The following is a 23177-nucleotide window of genomic DNA, read 5'->3' as shown; positions in this document are numbered from 1 at the left end:
GTCTGGTAAATATCTTTGACCTTATAGAAGTTTTGTTCAGTCAAGTAATACCTCATAACCTTATTCCGGCAACGGATACGGGTTAGGAGTGTTACAGATCGTCATATTGACTTGGATCTAAGATATCTTCTATTACTCGTTGATCCGTATTAGTCCACCATACGATCGTTAAAAACTTTCTTGGAGCTCTCTAGCTAGATTTAAATATATATATGTTTAAATATACTCGAACTTACATCCTCATATATTAACAATAATATTCATACTAATCGAATCAATAATTTAAAAAATATGTTTAAATACGCTGCCACTTATGTTACCTTAAACATTGCAACAACGACGGCGGTAACTAAATTAAAGCTTAATTAATTTTTTTATTATATTTTATATTCATATATTACCTTACAATTCTGCTTATAATATATCAAATAGTGTTGTTATAAATTATAAATATCTATTAGGTCATGCTGACGTGTGGAAGCTGACGTGAGTAGCAATACGAAGTTACAAATAATATAAAAATAAAATAAAAATTCAAATATACTATGACAAAAACTTCAATTTATAATAATTTTTAAATATTTTAATAATTTAATAAATATTAATATTTATAATATATATAAAATGAATTAAAAATTTATATACATAATCAATATAATTATATTGATAAATATTCTTATTTTTATTCAAGTATGTAACATATAAATTGTGTGATTTGAATGTATTATATATAAGTTGTTCACCCATAACAGCGGAAGCTCAGACTCTGCACAAAAAGTGAACTACGAATGGATAGCCTGAATACCTCATACGAATCGTCTTCTCTGTCTCTTCCTCTTTCTGCAAAAACTAAGGTTTTTCTTTTCTCTTTTCACTTTATTTTTTCTGTTTCAATTCCTTTAAAAGTTTGTTCTTTTAGCTTATTTTTATTGTGGGCTTCAACTTTTATGAACTTTCAGTCAAAAATCTGTCCCTTGGAATAAAACAGACTCACAGTTCACAATAAAGGCTCTCTTTTCTTTCATTTATTCTTCAGTTTGTTTTAACAGTGTTAATTTCAATTGATTGTAGGCAAATGTTGTATTTAATTTAGCTGTTTTTTCCCCTCTTCTTTTAGATTACTGCAGTTTTCTTTTCTTTTTCTTTTTAATTAATTATGGATTTATGTGAAGAGCCCTTATTGAGTTGTAGTAATTGAGAATTTGGGGGGGGGGGTTAGCTTGTTTTTGCTGGGTGAAGTGTGCTTAAAGGAAGGAGCTTTTATTTGACTTTTTTGTTTGTTTAGAAGAAAATAAAAAATGGATAAGTGATGAGATAAATTTTTAATGGTTTCTGTACTGTTCTGACACTCTCACCTGAGTTTGAGTGAATTGGTTCTAAATATCTAATTGGGTTTATTTGGGAAAAATAAGAAAGAATTACCATTTTTGACGATGTCTTAGAACACCAAGTTATTATAGTGTTCTTTGTTTCTCCCGGTTGACCTTATATTGGAAGTTTTTAAAGAGGGTATCATTAGCCTCTTCTTTTCTGGTTCACTATTGTTGCACTTTCAATCTTTGCTTTCTGAAGAGAGTGTTGACACCCGCCATAGAAGAGTTGATGGCTGCAGAGATGTGTTGGGGAGAGATAAATGTGACCATCTTTATTGTTATATACTGAGCTCGGAAGTTCTTGCTGGCTTTATATGAATTTAAGAATTATATCTAATTTACCCTGGGATATCAGCTTTATAGTAGGGGGGGGGGGAAGTTCCTTTTGCTTGTTTCTTTTCTTATCATTCTCATAAGGTATTCCAGTTCCTTTTCTCATTATACAATTTGCAAAGGGGATTATTTCTCCCCCTTCTTTAGAGCTTTCTAATCTATAGATGATTGTTAAATGCTTATTTATCTGAATATTGTTGACTGTCTCCCTTCAATCAGATGGTTATACTGAAACTAAGTTAATTGCCTTTCATCCATGCTGTTGGCCTTTTGATTCAACTCTGACGTCTTCCGTCTTACTCTGCTGTTCTGACCTCAGATACCTGATAGAATCCCGATGGTTTTGAGCAGGTTCATGTAGAAAGTTGGATAATTCGGTGTTGATTAAAATCTCTAGCCATCAAAAGTCGGTTCTTTCTGGGGTTGATATATTAATATATTTCTATCAGTAAGATATTGATGGGGGCATTCTTAAGTTCAAATTATTCCAGGGCGGGAACGAGTGAGCCCTTAGAGGTTTCACAAAATGAAACATGCAAGAGGCAGAAGTTGTCAACATGTCTTTGTGATGAGAACCCAAGATTGATTCCCTGCCTTCCTGATGAGGTATCCTATCAGATTCTAGCTCGAGTTCCAAGGATTAATTACTTGAATGCGAGGTTAGTGTCTCGATCCTGGAAAGCTTCCATCATGAGTTCTGAGCTTTTCAATATTAGGAAAGAGCTTGGAACAACAGAGGAATGGCTCTATATATTGACTAAGAAAGAAGGCGACAAGCCTTTGTGGTATGCCTTGGACCCTTTGTCAAGAAGATGGCTTAGATTGCCTCCAATGCCCAACGTTACTTCTGAAGATGAATCCAGGAAAGGTTTAAATGGCCTTCGAATGTGGAATGTGGTGGGCTCAAGCATAAAAATTGCTGATGTCATAAGGGGATGGCTTGTCAGGAAGGATGCATTGGACAGTCCATTATGTGGGTGTGCAATTGGTGCTGTTAACGGATGCCTCTATGTGTTAGGAGGATTCTCTAGAGCTTCAGCCCTTAGATGTGTTTGGCAGTATAATCCAGTTCTAAATTCCTGGAGTGAAGTATGTCCAATGTTAACTGCTAGGGCCTACTGTAAGACTGGCATCTAAATAATAAGCTCTATGTTGTCGGAGGGGTTACCAGGGGTCCTGGTGGATTAACCCCACTTCAGTCTGCTGAAGTATTTGATTCTCATACAGGTATATGGTCTCAAATACCAAGCATGCCATTTTCAAAAGCTCAGGTTCTACCCACTGCCTTTTTGGCTGATCTACTCAAACCCATTGCCACAGGACTGACATCATATAGGGGCAGGTTGTTTGTGCCACAAAGTTTATATTGCTGGCCGTTTTTTGTTGATGTTGGAGGGGAGGTATATGATCCAGAGGTAAATTCATGGGTCGAAATGCCAGTGGGTATGGGTGAGGGTTGGCCTGCAAGACAGGCAGGAATGAAATTAAGTGTCACTGTGGATGGCGAGTTGTATGCGCTTGATCCATCTAGTTCTCTTGAAAGTGCTAGGGTCAAGGTATATGATTACCAAGATGATGCTTGGAAATTTGTAGTTGGAGAGGTCCCCATTCCTAACTTTACGGATTCAGAATCTCCATATGTACTTGCTGGTTTACTAGGAAAGCTTCATGTGATTACTAAAGATGCCAACAACAATATATTGGTCCTGCAGACTGATGTCCGAAACCATTGTACCTCCCTATCACCAGCTTCTTCCGATAACTCTTCCTGTATGCATTCTGAGTCTGCAGAGTCTGCAACAGGATTAGACACGGATATTTGGAGGGTTGTTGCCACAAGGACAGCTCGATGTTTTGAACTAGTAAGTTGCCAGACCCTTAGTATCTAGTGCCACCATCAGGGTTCTTTGGGATCTCAGTTGCCATCAACTTTCCAAAACAGTGGTTCATACAATATTCTGTTCTGTTTCTATTTCCCCTATCTATTTTACCAGGAAGATTGATTCTGCAAGCTCGGAATTATCTTTGTTCTTGTTTTCTTACTAGATTTCATGAATTGTTTATTTTTTTAATCTTTATTGACAGCACAGTATCTTCTTTAGTCATTGTTGTGATGTGAGAATGATGCTACTATGTATTATTGATGTCCACTAACCAATTTATCTTGATAGTGGTCCATTAAAAATATGTTCAAATATGAATAGGATCTAAATATGATCAATAATTAGATGATGTCACCTCCTTTGAAATAAGGCTATCCGTGTACATATGTCATAGAAACTTTCAATGAAGTGACATCAATTAGTTGACTGATAGTGTATATAAACTCGTATGTATAGGCTGTCAGTAAAGAAAATATAAACTTGTATGTATATACCTTCCAAGATATTTTGTATTCCCTTTCTAAACGCTTCAAAGAGCACCTCTCCTTGGGAAATAGCTAATTCAATATGTGAATTGTAAAACCATTATAGCAATCCTTGTGGAACACCGTTTAGAATTTTGTATCGTAGGTCCCCAAGTTTGTTGTGTCCCCTTAAGAAGACCAAGTTGGTACAAAAAGCTTGTCTAGAATCCCATTGGGGACAATCATAGACGTTATCTTACTTTTGGCACCTGCCATCCCATTCTTTCATTCCTCGACGAGAACCATTAGACACCTGCTTAATTGCTACTTGAAGAAGAGCTTAAAGTACTTGGAATTTCCAAGCTTTATATTCAGTTTCCCAGTCTCCCAGAATCTCATCTCCATCTCTATTTCTACTTATGATATGAACAGCACCAATGATCACTTGGAAAATCATATTAATACGTGCAGAAGTGATAACAACTGCAAATCTCCAGCCATGCACATAACGCAGGCCAGTTAGGAAACTTTTATAATTACAGAAACCAGCTTAACTTGAACTCAACTAACAGCAATGTGGGATCAATGTGAACTGATTTCAAAGAGCAACGGGGTCTCAAAACATCCATGAGAGAACATTGAAACACTCAACATCTCCTTGCTTGAATCAAGAGTGATCGAGTTGTTCCTCTTGGCATTGATGTCACTAAACCCTTCCCTTGATATGTTGTTGGATAGGTTGGATGTTTCTAGCTCTACATGGTCATCATTGATGTTTAGGCATTGGCGGTTTTGGAATTATATATAAGACCAAGGGGTGTCATTGGAAGCGCTTGTTAAAGCCAAAATCCCATTGGAACTTGTAAGTTAAGCTTAAAGCATGGACAAGGCCTAGAAGTAGAATGTGAGACAAGAGACCAAAAACTCCTAGACTTGAACTTCAGTTTTAATGATTACCAGAAGCAGCACAGGCGAGGAATAATGGGGGGTAGGCAGTCCATATGTACACCATAGATAATATTACTTATTGAATGGCTAAAACTCAGGCAGGCTCCCTAGGCGTCGGTAGTAGGCTTGTTTTTTTGTTTTTGTTTTTTAAAAGTTGGTGCTTTGTGGTTGTTTTGTAATATATGATATGGTTTCCACTTTCCAGTTTCCAATGTTTGGTGAAGTGAACTTCACTTCACCACACCACATTTAGAAATGTGGAAATGTTTCTTTCAGACAAAGGGAGACTCAAAAAAATACATATCTTTCAACGCTTCCCAGGATCATATATATAAGTATGTTCATAATGGTTCCCAGGAACATGCGATGAAAGTTTTCCAGGTTATATATATATATATTATCTTAGTACCAACTTTGGAAAGTTCATGAATTTCGAGGTTATTGCATCTGGCTACAATTACAAGCAACTTCCATATTTTTCTACCACTCTATACACTTGCTTTTTTAATACATTTTAATACTAAAAAGTAAGTCAAGATATTCACATTATTTTTTTTAATACAATTGATGAATCTATCCTTGTATATATTATTGTGTTTTAATTACAAGTAATTTATAAAACATTCTTAATGAATTATCCACTCTTATGCCTTTCTAAATTGTTATATTGATTAGAGATTTTGATATATATATATATATATATTTCACTTTAGGAATGAAGTTTGGATATTTATATAGAAGATCACATTTTAATTTTGAGGGTTAAAATAAAAAATTTATTCAACTAAAAAATAAAATAAAATTCGAGTTCATCGAATTGAGTTTTTTGATTTTTCGAATTAGTAATTCAGTTTTTTGAGTTGAATTTTAATTTTTACTACTTAGATAACAAATTAATATAAATATTTTTTTAGTCCAAGTTAAATTCGAAAATGAACAAAAAGTTTTGAAAATGAGGAATTACAAAAATTTCAAAATAATTTTAAAAAAATTCAAATTAAAGAAAAATCTAAAAATTATATAAAAATGTTCAATTTATTTTTTTTCTTCTAAAATGATAAATTTGAGCCTTTATACAAGAAAAATTATCAAGTCAAGAGTTTTCAATTTATCTTGAAATTAGTTGTATTGTCAACAAGATTTTAATTTAATTTATTCAAATTTTTTAATTTAACATAAACAATTTCACTCGACTCTTCGAAAAAAAAATCAAATCAAATAAGGATAATAAAATAGGACTTATGACTAAATTATTTATTTATTATTTAATTCAATCAAACGCTCTATATTTTTATTTTTAATTATTTTGTATTTACGTCATTTCCATTTCAGAAATACGTATTTTTACACGCATATATATATATATATGATAGATAATGAAAATTTTCCTTTCTAAAATTTGAATTTGTGTGTTGGAATAATTTCATCTTAACCTGTATTATTGGAGCTAAGTTAGTTAAATTTCATTGCCCCTGAAAGAGATGAATACCCAAATCTTACTATTCACCCTTATAGTTTAGGTAATGAAATGGTCACTCTATCCACCACCTAACATTTATTCATTTCAAGCCTTTTTCTTTTACAACTTATATCACATAATTTGTTTTGTCAATTTAATCATTTTAGTTAAGATAACTGTTCGAATTTGTCATTGTTGTTAAAAATTTCGTTAATCCATTAACAGATTGTTTGACGTGACACAATAGCCCATTCAATAATTGACACACATCATTTTTATTTACTTTTGACTAAAGTTAGAGACTTCTCTATAATTAGTCTAAAATAGTTTTTTTTGGTTTATTTGCAACATAAGAACCACCAATCTTTATTACTGCCCATCCCCTACTCCCCTGTCTCTATCGTTCTAGACTATGCTACTCCCGCACCATAAGAACCACCTTATACGACTGTTTCTCAATGGGTGGTAATAAAGATTGGTGGTTCTTTTCGAGATATTTGAGTTTGAGAGGAACCAAAGGGGTATTTACACCAATTTGCTCTTTCTTTTTTAAATCAAAAGGAACCATTTAAGTTATTTAAATTGTAAAACTCAACTCAATTCAAACTCAAAAAAAAAATTATTTATTCGAGTTGACTCGACAAAACTAAATAACTTAATTCAGTTAACCTTGAAATTCGAAATTGTTATTCATTTTTTCGAGTCGAATCAAATATCGCTCATCTTAAATTTGAGAACACCTCGATTGTGATCTTCTCCAATAGTTTCTTCAAGGTTTGCAAGAAAGAAATTAAGATAAAATTGGAAAATCCAAAGATATTTTAGTATGAAACACTTCAAACACCTTTTTTTTTCAGAACAAATTCTTGGAAACCTATTAATGTCTTTGTTCTGAACCCTTAAATTCAAAACACATAATTCCTTTGATCTAAAAACCCATATAGCTATATTCTTTCTCCTCTTGTGTTTATAAATACTAAACCCTAAACAAACACCCAAATCCTTCCCAAAAGCAAAAACAAAATGGCTATTACCACTTTCCATAAAATAACCTACAAATCTCAAGTTTTAGATTGGTTAAGAAACTAAAAATAAATTATTTTTTTTTTGGAACTCAAACAATACAAAATATTTGTTTAATAAATATGCAATTCTTTAATGTTTTTAATTTTTATTTTTTTTACGTTAAAAACAATAAATCAACATGTGTCAGTATATGATTAGATCACTTGTCCTTGAAAATGTTATGCAATAACAAATTTAATGGAAATTGAAAATCATAAAAATTAATTTACACTTAAAATCGATTAACATAAATATTATTGTAAATGTAAGAGGATGTGAATTCAAATACGTTGAAATATATTAACTTCATATTTATAGATTGAGAAGTGACTATAAATAATTTTAAATATTGTGCCAAAAAGAGCAGAAATGATTAAAAATGCAAATAAGCACATGTAATATATATAACTTTTGGTGATTATATGATTGAAGTTCGGCAATTGGCACACGGCGCGTAAAAAAAAAAAGGGTGCGCGTTGCAAGTGCCGCGCTGCCAAACAGATGTGAACGCCCTTGGATATTGGTTTGGATAACTACTGCTTACTTAATATTGATTTGATTTCGGCAACCCCACCCGTAGCTTTCTTTATAAAGGGGCTCTTAAGGACCAAAGCTTATACTATGCATGTGATATGCGTCTTTCTCCTTTCTACTTCACCTTAATTAAAACTCCATCATTTTTAACATGCTAAAATGATTCCTATATAAATAGAGTAAAAATTTTATAACTACGGTTAATACGATGACATACATATCTTGAGACATTTTAAAAAAATAACAACAGATGTTTGATGCAATGGTAATTTATATTGGACTCTTAAAAAAGAATACAAACTTAAATCGTAGAAAGATATTACAGAGAAGAGGAATTATAAGTTCTGAACATAAATTATAAAAAGAACATGAAAAATGTAAAAAATAATAAATGGGGCATGTGTTTTCGTTTTTAGGAATTTTTTTTTCACAAAATTAAAATATGAACAAAATAAATACAAAAACATTGAACCCCTAGTAACTCTACCTCCTACCTTCTATCCCAATGATCAAAATCTAGTTCAATTCCTACCCTTACCCTATTCCACGATTTGGATGCTCTGCCCACTCTTATATACTACCAAAGAGGGAAAAAAAATATCTTATGAAGTTTTGCATATATAAAATATTGTACATCGCCTAAACTTTTTTTTTTATTTTTCTTTTAATTTTTAAAATTTATTCAAATATGAATTTGAGAATAAAATAAAAAACCCAAATAATTTATTGAGGAATAAATTAAAAATATTTTTTTATTAATCACGAGATGTAACATGATGTGATTGTTGCTCACTTCATCCTTTAATCATGTCACCTTTTCCAAAACTACTTCTATTTCTCCTACTTATGTTTGTAGATATAATAGTTAAGAATAATTGATTAATTATTATTTTATATAAAACATTAGGGACTGTCTCCCTCTTTACCTTTTTTTGTGACCCCATTGAACTTCAGTTGAACTTGAACTCCCTTCTTAAGGAATTAGTTGTTTTGGTTGATTTGCCTTTTAAGTTTTAACACTAACTTATGCTTTTTTATATCTCAGTTTTTGAATAAAATAATAACATATTGGTTGCTGCATGTGAGAAAGAAAAAAAAAGTATGCCCAATGTGTAATTTAGTGGACGAAGCCAGAATAATCTTGTAGGAGCGGATGAAATTTTAATTTTATTATAGTTTATATCTTTATAATTTTTAAAAAATTAAATTAATTTTTTTATAATTTTAAGGGAAGCTAAAGTATAATTTTACTTTTATTATTTTAAAATTTTAAAAAAGTTTAAAGAATTAAATAATATTTTACATCTTAGGAGAGGCCGAGACTATGCCAACCCCTCTCTAAATTTTCTTGGCAATTCCTTGATGTTAAAATTTTTATAATATTACTTCATACATATCCATCCCCTTTTTATAATATTTTTAATTTTTAAAACTAATTTATAAATAAAATCTTTATGTTATGTTAAAAAAAATTAAAAATGAAAATGAAAAATCAACCTATATTCCAAATTAAGAAAAGAAGAAGAGGCAATTTTTGGTTTAAAATATTGAAAATATATGAGCCCTACATTAAAGTTGTAATATATATGGATGAGGACCAAACCCCAAATTGATTAGTGCCACGTGTATGACAGCAGATGCATGATATAAGCATGATGTATGAGGATGGCCCACCTACATCCATCATATATATTCATTCATTCATCTAATAAATTAGAAAATGAACCAACAATACATATGACAAAAATCTCTTTCTCTTTCACCTCCATATCTTATTAACTAATATTAGTAACAGATAGCGTTACTTGGAAGTAGGCGAAGCCATGCGTCCCGTTAACCGCCGCCTGCCCGCCTAGTGGAGTGTTTTGGAGCTTTGAGTTGAGAGCACCCAAACCAAATATTATCATCAACTTCCCTTTCCCCATTCGTCCTTTTCTATCAAACCCCACCTCCTTTTTTCACGTCATTTTAAAAAAAAAAAGCAGAATAAATAAATTCCTCTCCCACTCACACTATAAATATCACCCACTACAAATCCTTCTTCTTCACTATTCTTCTTCTTGTTTCTTTTATTGCAGTGGAGAGAGATGGGAGAGAATAGCAGTGTTAATCTTCCTCCAGGGTTCAGGTTTTATCCAACTGATGAAGAGCTTGTGGTTCATTTCCTTCAACGCAAGGCTGCCCTGTTGCCTTGCCACCCTGATGTCATCCCTGATCTTGAACTGTATCCCCATGATCCTTGGGAACTTGATGGTATCTATCTACTATGTATTTACATCAACTGATCATTACGTACTAGTAGTAGTATTTTTTTTTTTTTTTTGTTAAAGTTAATATGTTTTTGATAGGCAAAGCTTTGGGTGAGGGGAACCAATGGTACTTTTACAGTAGGGGGACGCAAAACAGGATTACCGGCAATGGGTACTGGAAGCCAATGGGAATAGAAGAAGATGTTATTAATAGCAGAAGCAAGAAAGTTGGCATGAAAAAGTATTTGGTTTTCTACATTGGAGAAGGCCGGGCTGCCATCAAAACCAATTGGATAATGCAGGAGTATCGTCTTTCCAAGTCTGATTCTAGCTCCACCAAATCATCCAAACGCCGAGGACATTCCAAAGTAGTAAGTATACATTTTACATATAAAATACGTCCAACTCGGTCTATTTGTCTTTTATTTATTGACTTGTTCTGTTGATTTTTCTGATATGTTAGGACTATAGCAAGTGGGTTGTATGTCGAGTTTATGAAAGAAATTGTAGTGAAGACGAAGATGATGGTGATGATGATGATGATGGAACACAACTGTCATGCTTGGATGAAATGTTTCTATCTTTGGATGATATGGATGAAATAAGCTTGCCATTCAACTAGCTAATTGGTGGAGCAAATATTTGGGAAGATCTTAGCTAGCTAGGGTTAATTCCATTCCCATCAAAAAAGCTTTATCCAAATGTAGAATGTTGACAATATTGTGTTTCTTGGGAAATGGTATTACTGTAGCTAAGTATATTAATGCTACGGACTGGTCTATATAGACCATATAGTACTACTTGATATATTATATATGGCATTGTATATTTCTGGAATTCACTTTCACTGTTTTACTACCGAAATTTCCCTGCTTGTATAATTAATGTTTCCGAAATATGCAAAAACATTCTGCAAGGACGACAGACACCAATTATGTTGGAAAATATTAGATTCATGAATTGAAACACTTTACGTGACAGTGGAGATAAATTGGTAGGTAAATGTATAATTTTATGAAAATAATTGTACGTGCACTATAAATTAGGATACATCCACACTTCGTAATAAACTATGTTTTTGGAGTAATGTTTGTGCCAAACTTTTGGTGAGATAATCACGTGCAAGGATGAAAGTGGAGCCCAAACAGCACTGTGAAGCTTGGTAGGGCATGGAGCAATAGAGGATTATATATTTCGCATCCCCTCGCCCCTGCCCTCTGCCCTTTGGCCATTGTAGCCTTTTAATAGCATTTTCCACTTTGATGGGTGTTTGGTAGTTGTCTTGTGTCGCAATGCTAAGGAACAAAATTTTTCCTGGGTGCCTACTTAGACAAGCATTCAGTCACATATGATGCAAGCAGTCGCACGCTTTCCAATTTTTCCTACACGTGCTTTTTCATACATACGTCCATAGAGATTTAATTAAAAATGTTAGTATTTGGTTGTATTTTTTTAATTAATTTAAAAAAATCATGGGTCTCTATTTTTTTAAAATAACATTTCACATCAATCCCTTAATTTTACTTATAAAGTTTAAAAACTCCACGAATACATTTTTACAAATTTAAACCTAATGCCAACTTTAGGGTTCTAACTTGGTTTAAGTACTTGGAGAAGTAATCTACTTCCACTTCTTCCAATCACTTGTTGGTCAAATATATATATATACACATATATTAATATAAACAATATTTTAGATTGATATTATAGAGGTATTATATTGATTCAAAATTTTACATATATGATAAATATAATTATATTGATAAATTTAAAGGTTGAACCGTTAAAATGTAAAATAATCTTATAAAAAAGTATGTGACTATTACCAATTAACAAAAATAATATTGTCTAAATCCTTATTTGTTATAATTGATATCGATTAAATATATTTTTTATTAAAAAATCATGTGCATAAAAATTGAAAGGTACTTTAACAAGATTTATCATTAGTGAATACATCAATAAGGTCGACTATTCTAATGCATTAAAAAATTTTAGAACATCAAGACAAAAACTATTCTAATAAAGTCCTATATACTTGATTGATAAACTTAATTTTACAACAAATAGGTTGGGCTTATAACCCTTATCGAGATTAATAGCTTAAAATCTACAAGTGAAGTGCAAAACAAGATTCTGAACACTTCTGATGAGCTCGTCTATGCAAGTAAAGAAGTTAGAGGTCACTTTTTATGAATTTGCTGGTAGAACCCTATGAATACTTTCTAGAAACAGGATGTGACGCAAGTCCCTTTAACGCACTGTCTTGTAGGAATTAGAATAATTTTGTGGTACAAAAGTATTGTTTAATGTTTTACTTTCATTTCACAAGCTCAAGCCTTAGCCACTTTTGACAATGTGCCAATTAGGGTTGGTTTAGTATTGCTTTTGAACATCGTTTTAGAAAAGTGTTGTAAAAAAATATTTTTGAAAAGTTTAGTCTAAGATTTAGGGCTTGTCTTTGTCTCCTCCGCCATTGCCCCTTGGTTTGAATTTGGGCTTGGAAGACTTAGGCTTGTCTTTCTTCGGACCAAGCTTGACAAATGATTTTGCTACAGTTTTAGCTTTGGTAAGCTCTTGGACTCCTCGGCGTTGAAACTCTTGCTTCGCCCATGGCTTCAATCCATCCATAAAGGAAAAGAATGCCTCTTTCTCTCCCATATCCGAGATTTGAAGCATGAGTTCACTGAGCCTCCACACATACTCTCTAATTGTGCCTTATTGCGTAAGCCAACACAACTTTGTTCGAGCTTCATCCTCGATATACTCTGGGTAAAACTGTGCTTTGAACTCCTTTTAAAACTCCTCCCAAGTCTCAATTTTGGTCCCACCACGTCTCATATTTGTGGACTTACAATGCCACCACAACAAAGAAACATCAGTAAAATATATAGCATCGGTATTTACCTTAGTGGTATAGTCCATAATACCTTTGTCATAGAAGTATTGCTCCATTCTCCATAGGAAATTGTCCACATCTCTCGCAGACCTTGTCCCCTTGAAATTCTTTGGGTTTGGGAGCATCCACATTGGGCTTGAGTGTCGCAACAAACCCTTAATTGTCCAAAGCAACTTTGTAGATTGTGAGTTCACCCTTGAACTTTGCAATCTTCTCTTTCAAGGTCGTCATCATAGCCTCGATGGCATTATCCCTTCTTGTCAGCTTGTTCTCAACGGAACCGAGAGACTCTCATACATAGTCCCTGAGTTGCTCCTTCATTGATTGCAACCTATCTGTGAGTCCCTCCTCAACTTCCTCGAGCCTCTCCTTAACGTCCCCTATAGACTCTTCGAAAATGACTACCTGTCCTTCCAAAGCCGACAGTATGTCCCTCAATCGACTAGCTTTTCTGGCCCTCCCATAAGTCTCATTTGACTCACTCTGATCAACAATTTCTTTAGACATCTTTCAACAGTGCCTTCGAAACCTTAACTCGGATACCGACTGTCACGGGGCTAGAACTTTAGTCTCGCAATTCATGTGGCCTTAAGCAAATTCTTCACTATAAAAATGCCTAGGTGAACCTAACTTCCAACAATTGAGGATTCAAATGGAATTCCTCCAAGGCACCAACGAAAAGCAAAGTGGAAGCAACATAAAAGTTGAAAAAACTCAAAAGATGAACAAAACCATAGAAAAGCAAGAACACAAGAGAGAATGTTTGAATGAATGCTCTCAAGAATCCTATTACTCAATGAATGAATTACAATAAGGGAGAGAGACCTCTATTTATAATTTAAACATGATATCGTAAAGTTAAAAAAAAATAGTTAAATGATGTTCAAATTCGCTAATATTATGATATTCAATAAAAATATATGAAAATAATTTATTGTAACTCATTAAGAATATTTTGATATCTAAAATATAAATTTTAAATATTTTTAAGCAATTAATATTAATTGTTTGTAAAATTTAATTTAAATATATAAACTATATTTTAAATATTAAAAATATAACCATTACAAAGTCAAATATATAATGCTGTATAAATGAAATAAATTTCAGTAGATAAATAATTGTATACTCAATATAAATATTACATAAACAGCATTAGATTATAAATGAAGGTTAAAAACGTCATTTGACTCAAAAAAATATTTTACTTTACTGCTTAAAATTTTTCAAGTTCAAAATCAAATTAATTTCGGATTAAATGTTAATTTAGGTCGATTTGTTCAAACTTAATTTGGGAATTTGATTTCTTTCTAAATTTTGGGCTGCAATTGAAATTTTGTCTTGGAGCTATTGAATTTTAAACTGGTTTGGGCCTTATATTTTTTCTTATTCCACTTTATTTGATATTATATTTCTAATGTTTGGGGCCATTTAGTTTAGTATTTAAATTTTGGGTAAATTGTATTTAAGGTTACTGTAAAATAGGGTTTGTTTTATTTTGATCACTCTAAATAATTTTTCAATTTACGGACCGCTTGTTTGACTGAAAGTGGTTCCCAAAAAATGATTTCTGAAAAATGACTCATTTTTTTGAAAAAATTAATATTTTTTAGTATTTGGATGAATCTGTGTAAAATATTTTCTATTGTTTGGTAGATTTCCTAACAAACATACATTTGAGAATTTACTCTCTTTTCATCGTGTAATTGAGTTTATTTTATATCTATTAAATTTTTATTTTACATTTTTTTGCATATATTGCAATGATTTATTTATAAATAAATACATTGAATTAAATATAAAATAGTACTCAATTATTAAGCTAGAATATTAAGATACTTAAATTGAAAACAACTAAAGCGAATAAATGTGAATCCTAATTGTGTTATAAAAGAAAAAAAAAACAAAGATTGAATAATAATAAAGTAGCTTCCAAACAACAATTAGTACTACCAATTAATAATATTATCCAAGTGCATAATTATTAGTATACCACAAAATGACTACAATAATGTCCAAGTGCATTACTAGTATTACACCACATAATTAGTATTACACCACATTAAATCATCAACATCTTTAACATTGAGAAAATTTTTGAAGCCAAATTTTTCTATACTTCGTACTTTTAGCTAAGAAAGCTTTGGCATCGGATTCATGACCCACAAGATAATCAAACACATTGTAAAGGAAGTCACCATCAAATCCTTCCACCTCCATCGACATCACTTCTCCGTAAAGATGCGGTGTCTTATCCTCAGCAAATTGTTCCAATGCATTAGCAATCTTACCAAGTAGTTCACCCACAAATTTAATTTGTTGATCAATGACAATTTGAAGTTGGAATCTTTCACAAATAGCTACAACAACTCGATTAACAGAAACTGCTTTGAAAGTATTAAAATACTCATTTCCTTTCTGGGCCTCCTTTGCAAAAAATTCGAGAAAAAGATGTTCTATCGCTTTTGTCCACTTGAATTACTTTATTGTCCTTTCTTTGTTGTCCTTACCCATTCTACATTAATAATTTACATTGGCAACAATTTCAATATCCAACAAGCTAACTTCAATATCAATATCCAATCAACATTAAAAAAATAACAATTTTAATACTAAAACATATATAGCATAGAAACGTTAACCCTAAGCCTTAAACCTACATAATGTTTCTAGCCATATAATCACTCCACATAGTTTGTGCAATTTCCTCTCTCTCTTAACAGACCATTCTCTCATGTTGTCCACTCGTGTTTATTGTCCTGAAAGACTCTCTTATGTTGCCACAACAAAGCTATGGTCGTATGCGACATGATCCTATGTTTAATGTCCCGACGGACTCTATTAGTTGTCATAGTCGAGCCATGGTCTTACACCATAAACCTCTTTGTGGTGTCGCCTCAAAAGACCTTACCGTTGTTGCAGTGTCACCCTAAAGAGCCTTCTGACTGTCGTCGCGATGTTGCTCTATGGAACCTAATAATTATCGGCATCAATTCATCTCATATCTACCTTGATGCTTGAACCCCGATGTGTCCCCCATAAGGTCTAGAGCTTCGTACATCATAGTTTGCACTCAGTAATATTGTATTGCGGTATCTTAACAGAATTCCATCTTTCCCTATTCCTTCGCCCATTCCTAACCTTGATGCTTGAATATCACAATGTCCCCATCGCAAGACCCGAAGCTTCGCATATCACAATTTACATACAATAATATTGTATAGCGATATCTATCTTGTCAATACTTTTCCTCCGTATTCCACAATATATATACATGCATTTCATGCAATTCATAAACATTTTTTCATGGAGTACACTACTTTCGGGCATAGAGTTATAACCATTACTTTCATAACAACACACTGGTGAATACTTGTAAACCTACTTAACCTTATGTCAACAAGCATTCTCATGCCAAATATACATCATCTTAGAAATGGAGTATAGAAACTCACTTGACATTTCTTCACCTTATCAGCTTAGCTTCTCTGTACACTAGAGCCTCCATTCTCTTGGCAGCTAAGCATTTCAACCAAGGTCATAAATGAAACTCAGCATCTTTCAACTTAAAATTTTAGTTTTCCAAAAATATGTAGAACTCCTAAAAGGTTTCTAGAAATCCTTAACTTCATTTTATCAATTTTACGTATACAGAAGGACTAAGAACCTTACCAGCTTGCTGGGTTCTCTACTTTTTCTACTCAAACCTCATGATCATCGCTTCATGTAGAGCTTTCCATAACCATCTCCTCCTCGAGGCAACAAAGGAAGAAGATGGAAAAAAGAGGAAAATGAATCGTAATGAAGATGAATCCTCCCTGGGAAGTCATTTCCAATTATATATATAGTCTTTCACACACGCTCTTCAACCGTGTAGAAACAAACAATTGGTAATCATTTTGTCTCATATTAAGGAACCAATTAGTTCCAATCCAACCATACCAGAATCGATTCTCAACCATGTCTAGTTAGTCACTAATTTTTCTTGATCTTTCAGTAGTGGCCGCCAACTTTACGACTTCTTTCAATTTAACCCCCAATCGTTCCTAATTTTCGAACATAAAGGAAGCTGAGTGTGACATGAACAATCACGAATCAAACATAGAACCAAAAATAATTTTCTTACTTTCAGTAGGAAACTAAGTCTCTCTTAATAAAAATCGGTAGAATTGTTATTCCCAAAAATATAATTAATACTTAGAAATAAATTCTAACTATTTTCGGGTAGAATAAAAATATTGAAAACTTATATGTAAATAATTCTACCAGCGCCATCTATTTATAGGGAGAAATAGAAGAATTTTGGTTGAATTAGTAGAATACAAATAATACTTATCTAATAAAAAAACAAGTCCCCTAATTCTACTAGGAGGGAGGGGCGGTAAACCCTAGTTAATTATACAAGGGTTGTTATCCCTCATACTTATTATGAAGGGTTTTAAGCGTCTCATGGATTGGGTTCAATTATACGTGCTTGCTAGACTGTTAACTTAATACTTTATAATTTAATCCAATCCAATACATGTTTTTCTATTTTACAAAATAAATATTATTTATTAAATTAATTTTCTAATTAAATAATTTTCTCAACCCAATGCTAATTCCGTTAAAGTCATGACGACTTTACTTTAAAAGAATCTATGAGAAAATATATTTAATTTCCATATTCAATGGATTCACAATGACCAATTAATTTAATTTTATTTTCAAACTTAAATTATTAAATAATAATTTGACAAACTTAAATTAATTGTCAGGTCATTTCGACACTTAGTGAGAAACCATTCATTTCCAAATGTAACTCATTTCTCTAATTTTATCGTTTCTTTCCATTTTTGTTCATTTGATTCTAAATGCAATTCATTTTTGGTTTCAACTAGTTAGTCGAGGGACCAATTGAACATATGTAATTAGGGCTCAAATGATTTATAATTAAGTTCCAACTTTTTGCCTATTAATCATAAACTCATTTAGTCACGAAGTCATTTTATTATAGTATCGTGACTGAGCTCTCTCCAATTACATACCATTACGAAAGCTACTTGATCAGTTCTTGTCCAATGACCTTATGATAAGATATCCTTAATCTTTTTTAGATTATGTTATCCTAATATAATCCTATTTTATTTCATGGTAACCATTACATCTTCCTTTATGAAAAAACAATTACTATCGATAGTACTTAAGTCATTCATCACAAAGACAAATGACCTGTGGCTACGTTTACTTTTCATCTATCATGTAATGCCATTGAGGGGATATCATTTACCCATTTCTTGGCCTATGAATTCCACTATTATAAATGGTGTTACATACTGCAGAAGTCGTATACCTAACACACCAACTTTCGATTCCCTAGCTATTTGAATTTAGGCTTTTACTTACATTAAAGTATAAGAGTTAAACATACATAGCTCACCATCCACTTAGGATTAAGGTATGTCACACTATGAATATCACAAGTGAATGAATCTGTAAACGAATTCAGGATTTATTCTACTTGGGTCATGTCCGATATATTGCCAGCCCAGTCAGTCACATCTACATCTCTGTCTTTTAGGAGTTTTTGCTCCGATGCCCAAGATAAAGCAACTCCCCAATTGGACTTGATAGACGACATATTAATCTTTCAATCGATTTACCTATTTTCGATTAGACTAAGGATATGTTTAGGTTCATCTACTAATACAAGCTGTCTTTCCATATTACAATCTGACCATGTAATATCGTTTAGTATCAATTAAACATCAGATAACTAATGAACTAATATTTGTTTCCATTTTGCTTTGCATGCAAAAAACAATTAAAGACAATATACAAAAGGTATTAATGTAATTTATGGATAATTTTATTAAACCAATCTATTTGAAAATTTATAAGTGTACATAAACAAAAATACTACACTTAGGGCACCAAATCCAACATAATGTGCACGAAAGGTGAGAGAATAACTTGTCTCAAGAGAGGTCATTTTATAACCTTTCTCTCGAGTTAGAGGGGAATATTGTTATACCTCTCCCATTAACAAAGACAAATGGTAAAATAGAAGGCCACCTGAATAACACACTCTACTAGTTGCAAATTGAGAGGTCAATAGAAGCTTCACTCCTCGTCTCAGTCACCTGAGAAACTGAAAGGAACCCTTCAAGGAAGCTAACTATTCGCTCCTTTAGGCACCCATCCTTCTATTAAGAACATGATTCATTTGGTCACCAAACCCTACGTGGGATTAACTGCTTTGTATTTAACACCCCTAACCTGTATCCGTCGTCAGAACAAGGTTTCGGAGCATTACTCGGATTTACATATCATTTAGCAAAAATTTTCGTTAAATACTTACCGATTCAATGCATCATATAGTTAAATATATTATCATTCAATCAATAGCTTGGCACTTGTCTTAGCATCAATCAACATTGATATACTTATTTTCTCAACATGTCACACTTGAGTTTAATAATTGTCTCCACCTACATAATTTCTTTATATCAATAAATCAAAGATAATCATATATGTGCATGTCATGAAATATATCATTCTCTTACCATTTAAAATCATTTATTTCATTATATTAGAATTCCATGTACCATAATTTCCATATATTTCACGTATATTTATTCCGATAATAATTCATATCAAACTTAACATAAATCAAATTCTATATGCACATACTTTCCATACCATGTGTCCATATAACATGTACAAATCATTATATATATACTTCAAGCATTTATGGTAATAATTCATTTCGTATTCATATTGTTTCATATTATACAAATGTACTAATATTTCACATTCAATCCAATATAACATACAATTTAACATATTTTCATGCTCAATTATGATACACAAATTTATCTGACAAAATTGCAACCCATATTTAGGGGCATTTTGATAGTTTTTCATTTTCCGGATTTTCATCCGATCTTGATCTAAATTGATAATTCCATTCAATTTATTAATTTAGACAATCAGTCAATTCATTTCCTTCAAATTGGACATTTTTGATATTTATTCAATTTAGTCTCTGAGCCTAAAACATACAAATTAACCATACTAGCTGAATATTCATACATATTCTCCTCCTCCTCCTCCTCCTCTCCATTCCTCATCCTTCATTTATATAACATGCTACAAGTAACATTATCAATACTTTCACTATTCACTTATATGTATATTCAAAACTGTCCATTTGCGTCATAGTCACTAAATTATTTATATCTTGAGCTACAGACCTCAAAATTAAGATCTGATAATTTTCCCTAAAACTAGACTTACATATCTTCTTACCATAAAATTTTCAAAATTTTTGGCTTAGCCAATAAGTTCAGTTTATTCTTTAAATTCACTTCTATTCTGTTGTCTGACAGTTCTGACCCTTCTTTAGTAAAAACTAATTATCTCCTCATACAATATTCAAATGATGTTATCGTTTGTTTCTATTGAAAATATACTCATTTAGGATTCTAAACATATAAATTTAAGCCCCTAATTATTTTTCTCCAATTTTTTATGATTTTTAAAATTCAGAAAAGGGGAACCCGAAATCATTTTAACCTTGTCTCACAAAATTTATCATATTTCATGATTTACAATCACATTGCTTACACCGTTTCTTCTGTAAGAAACTAGACTCAATAAGATTTAATTTCATGTTTTATTCAACCTCTAATTCAAATTCCACAATTTTTGGTGATTTTTCAAAGTTAGCCTACTGCTGCTGTTCAAAACTGTTTTAGTGCAAGATATTATTTACCATGTTTATAACACCCTTATTCCCTTTCTCTACAATATTTTCCATCACTTTCTCCTATTTCCCTTCACTAACTCTTCAAGATCATAGAACCTTATATAAGAAGACTCTACTATAACATTATTTCCATGTTTTCTCAATAATAACAAACTTAGAAATATATTAAAGTATTGATGTACTTACCTTGTTCTATTGATTCCAATCTTTAATTTGATTTTCTCTCTCCTCCAGCTTCTATTCCTTGAATCCAATTTGATATTCTAAACCAGCTTCTATTCCTTGAATCCAATTTGATATTCTAACTCCCCATAGTCTCCTTAACATTTTTCTCCCTTGGTAGCTATGGAAATTCTTTTGATTTCTAGGTGAAAATGGTGAATTTTTGGTAGAAGGACTAAATTGTAAAGAATGAAAAGTTTCTTTCTTCTCTTCTCTTCTTCCTAACATGAATGCATGGAAATGGATGAGAATTTCCTCATCTTTCTTTCTTTATATATACTAATAAAATAATAATAAAATAATAAAATATCATATAAAAAAATTAAATTAAAATATTAATAACTAATATTTTATTAATTAATTAATCTAAAATATCTCCAAATATCATTACTTTCTAGATTTCTCTCTCTTCCAATTGACCATTTTGCCATTTGCGATCTTTTAAAATTCCATTATTGAGTCATCACTTAATTTTGGTAAAATTATAATTTAGTCTCTCATAATTCTTTACCTATTCAATTTGGTCCTAATTCATCAATTTTTCCTTGGTTTCTAGATCCTTCCACCCTTAAAATATTTTTCACTATTAGCCTTTCAACTTTTTCATATTTACACTTTAATCCCTCAAATTTTGAGTATTTACTCTTAGGCCACAAAACTTTTCTCACTTCTACCATTTAGTCCTTTCTTAAATCAATATGTCATAATGTACTTCCCAGTGACATAACTCAATTTTCCTTTTCTTATCACTTTATTTCCTTATTTTACTATATTAAGAGTAATATCTTACTATATAAGTTTTCGGGGTGTTACATTGTACCTCGAATTTAAACGAATGACAAGATATGTCCTATCACATACATCCGCCCCACGCATCCCACAATGATGACTTGGTTGCAGGTCTAACACGTTAGCATCATCCTACACAGGACCTCACCTATAAATAGCCCCCAAAACAATGAAGAAGGAATCGATTCTCCAGCACACTTGCTTATACTCTGCTAACTTAACTTTAACACTTAACCTTCATACCTCCTCTAGCTTCATTCTTTCTTATTCTTTGGCTTTCCGCCTCGATTGGGTGAACCGGCCTCCACCAACACTACCACATCTTCCTCTATATCTCATCCTTTGTTGTACCTTTGTATCAACAAATACCAATTTATGAAATAATCCTTAATAAAATAAGTTGAATTGTGTAGTACAATAGAGAATGCACCTATTGTATAGGTCTTTTTTTTTTACAAATCGGTACTAGAAGGAGATTTTGTTGTAAACTCCATCTTGAAATAGCAATTTGTAAAAGGCATAATGCCTTATTTGACCCTCTAACTTTACAAAAAAAGAATATCATTTTAGCCCTTAAATTTGTGTTGTTTGTCAAATCCTCCCAAAATGGTTGAAAAAGTTGATGTTTGTTAACTTTACTGATGTGGCATACATGTGGGTTAACACGTGAATACCACGTCAACAATTAATTAATTTTTTAAAATTTAAAAAATAAAAAATACAAAATCTATTTAAAAAATTAAAATTATTAACATTATTTTAGAAAGTCTAAAATTATAAAAATATTTTTTAATTTTTAAAAATTAATTAATTACTAATGTGGTTATCACGTGTGAACGGTCTTGTCAACAAAATTAACCAATGTTAATTTTTTCAACCATTTTAAAATAATTTGATAAATAAAATAAGTTTAAGAATTAAAAAATAAAATAAAGGATTAAAATAAATTTTTTTATGAAGATGGAGGTTAAGTAAATCTTTATTTGTAAAAACATCTCTTGCTTTCAACGTTTTTTCACTTTGTTCAGATTCCCTTCACCTCCTGCTACACCTGAATTCACGCGTTTTTGAAAATTCAAGATGTTTGAAAATGATTAATGTAAAAGAAAAACCCTCATGCAACAACTTCGTCAATTGGAATGAATGATCTAAAAAATTAACTCCTATCAAATCACCTAAAAATTGACAAAAAATAGATAATTTATGTTT

The 23177-nt window shown here is 31.8% G+C and overlaps 1 protein-coding gene and 1 pseudogene across 1 annotated transcript; both read left to right on the top strand.

Annotated features, from left to right (window-relative positions):
* Positions 1–748: 748 nt before the first annotated feature.
* On the top strand, positions 749–4171 carry LOC107929547 (F-box/kelch-repeat protein At1g22040-like; annotated as a pseudogene).
* A 5610-nt stretch (positions 4172–9781) lies between these two features.
* LOC107929554 (NAC domain-containing protein 104) lies at positions 9782–11227 on the top strand. Its single transcript, XM_016861012.2, has 3 exons — positions 9782–10312; positions 10408–10679; positions 10772–11227. The coding sequence occupies exons 1-3, from the start codon at positions 10147–10149 to the stop codon at positions 10928–10930; spliced, it is 597 nt and encodes a 198-aa protein (XP_016716501.1). The 5' UTR covers positions 9782–10146; the 3' UTR covers positions 10931–11227.
* Positions 11228–23177: the final 11950 nt, after the last annotated feature.

Source organism: Gossypium hirsutum, chromosome A12, assembly GCF_007990345.1.
Source record: "Gossypium hirsutum isolate 1008001.06 chromosome A12, Gossypium_hirsutum_v2.1, whole genome shotgun sequence".
In the NCBI taxonomy this organism is placed as follows: Eukaryota; Viridiplantae; Streptophyta; class Magnoliopsida; order Malvales; family Malvaceae; genus Gossypium; species Gossypium hirsutum.
This window is presented reverse-complemented; position numbering and strand designations above follow the sequence as displayed.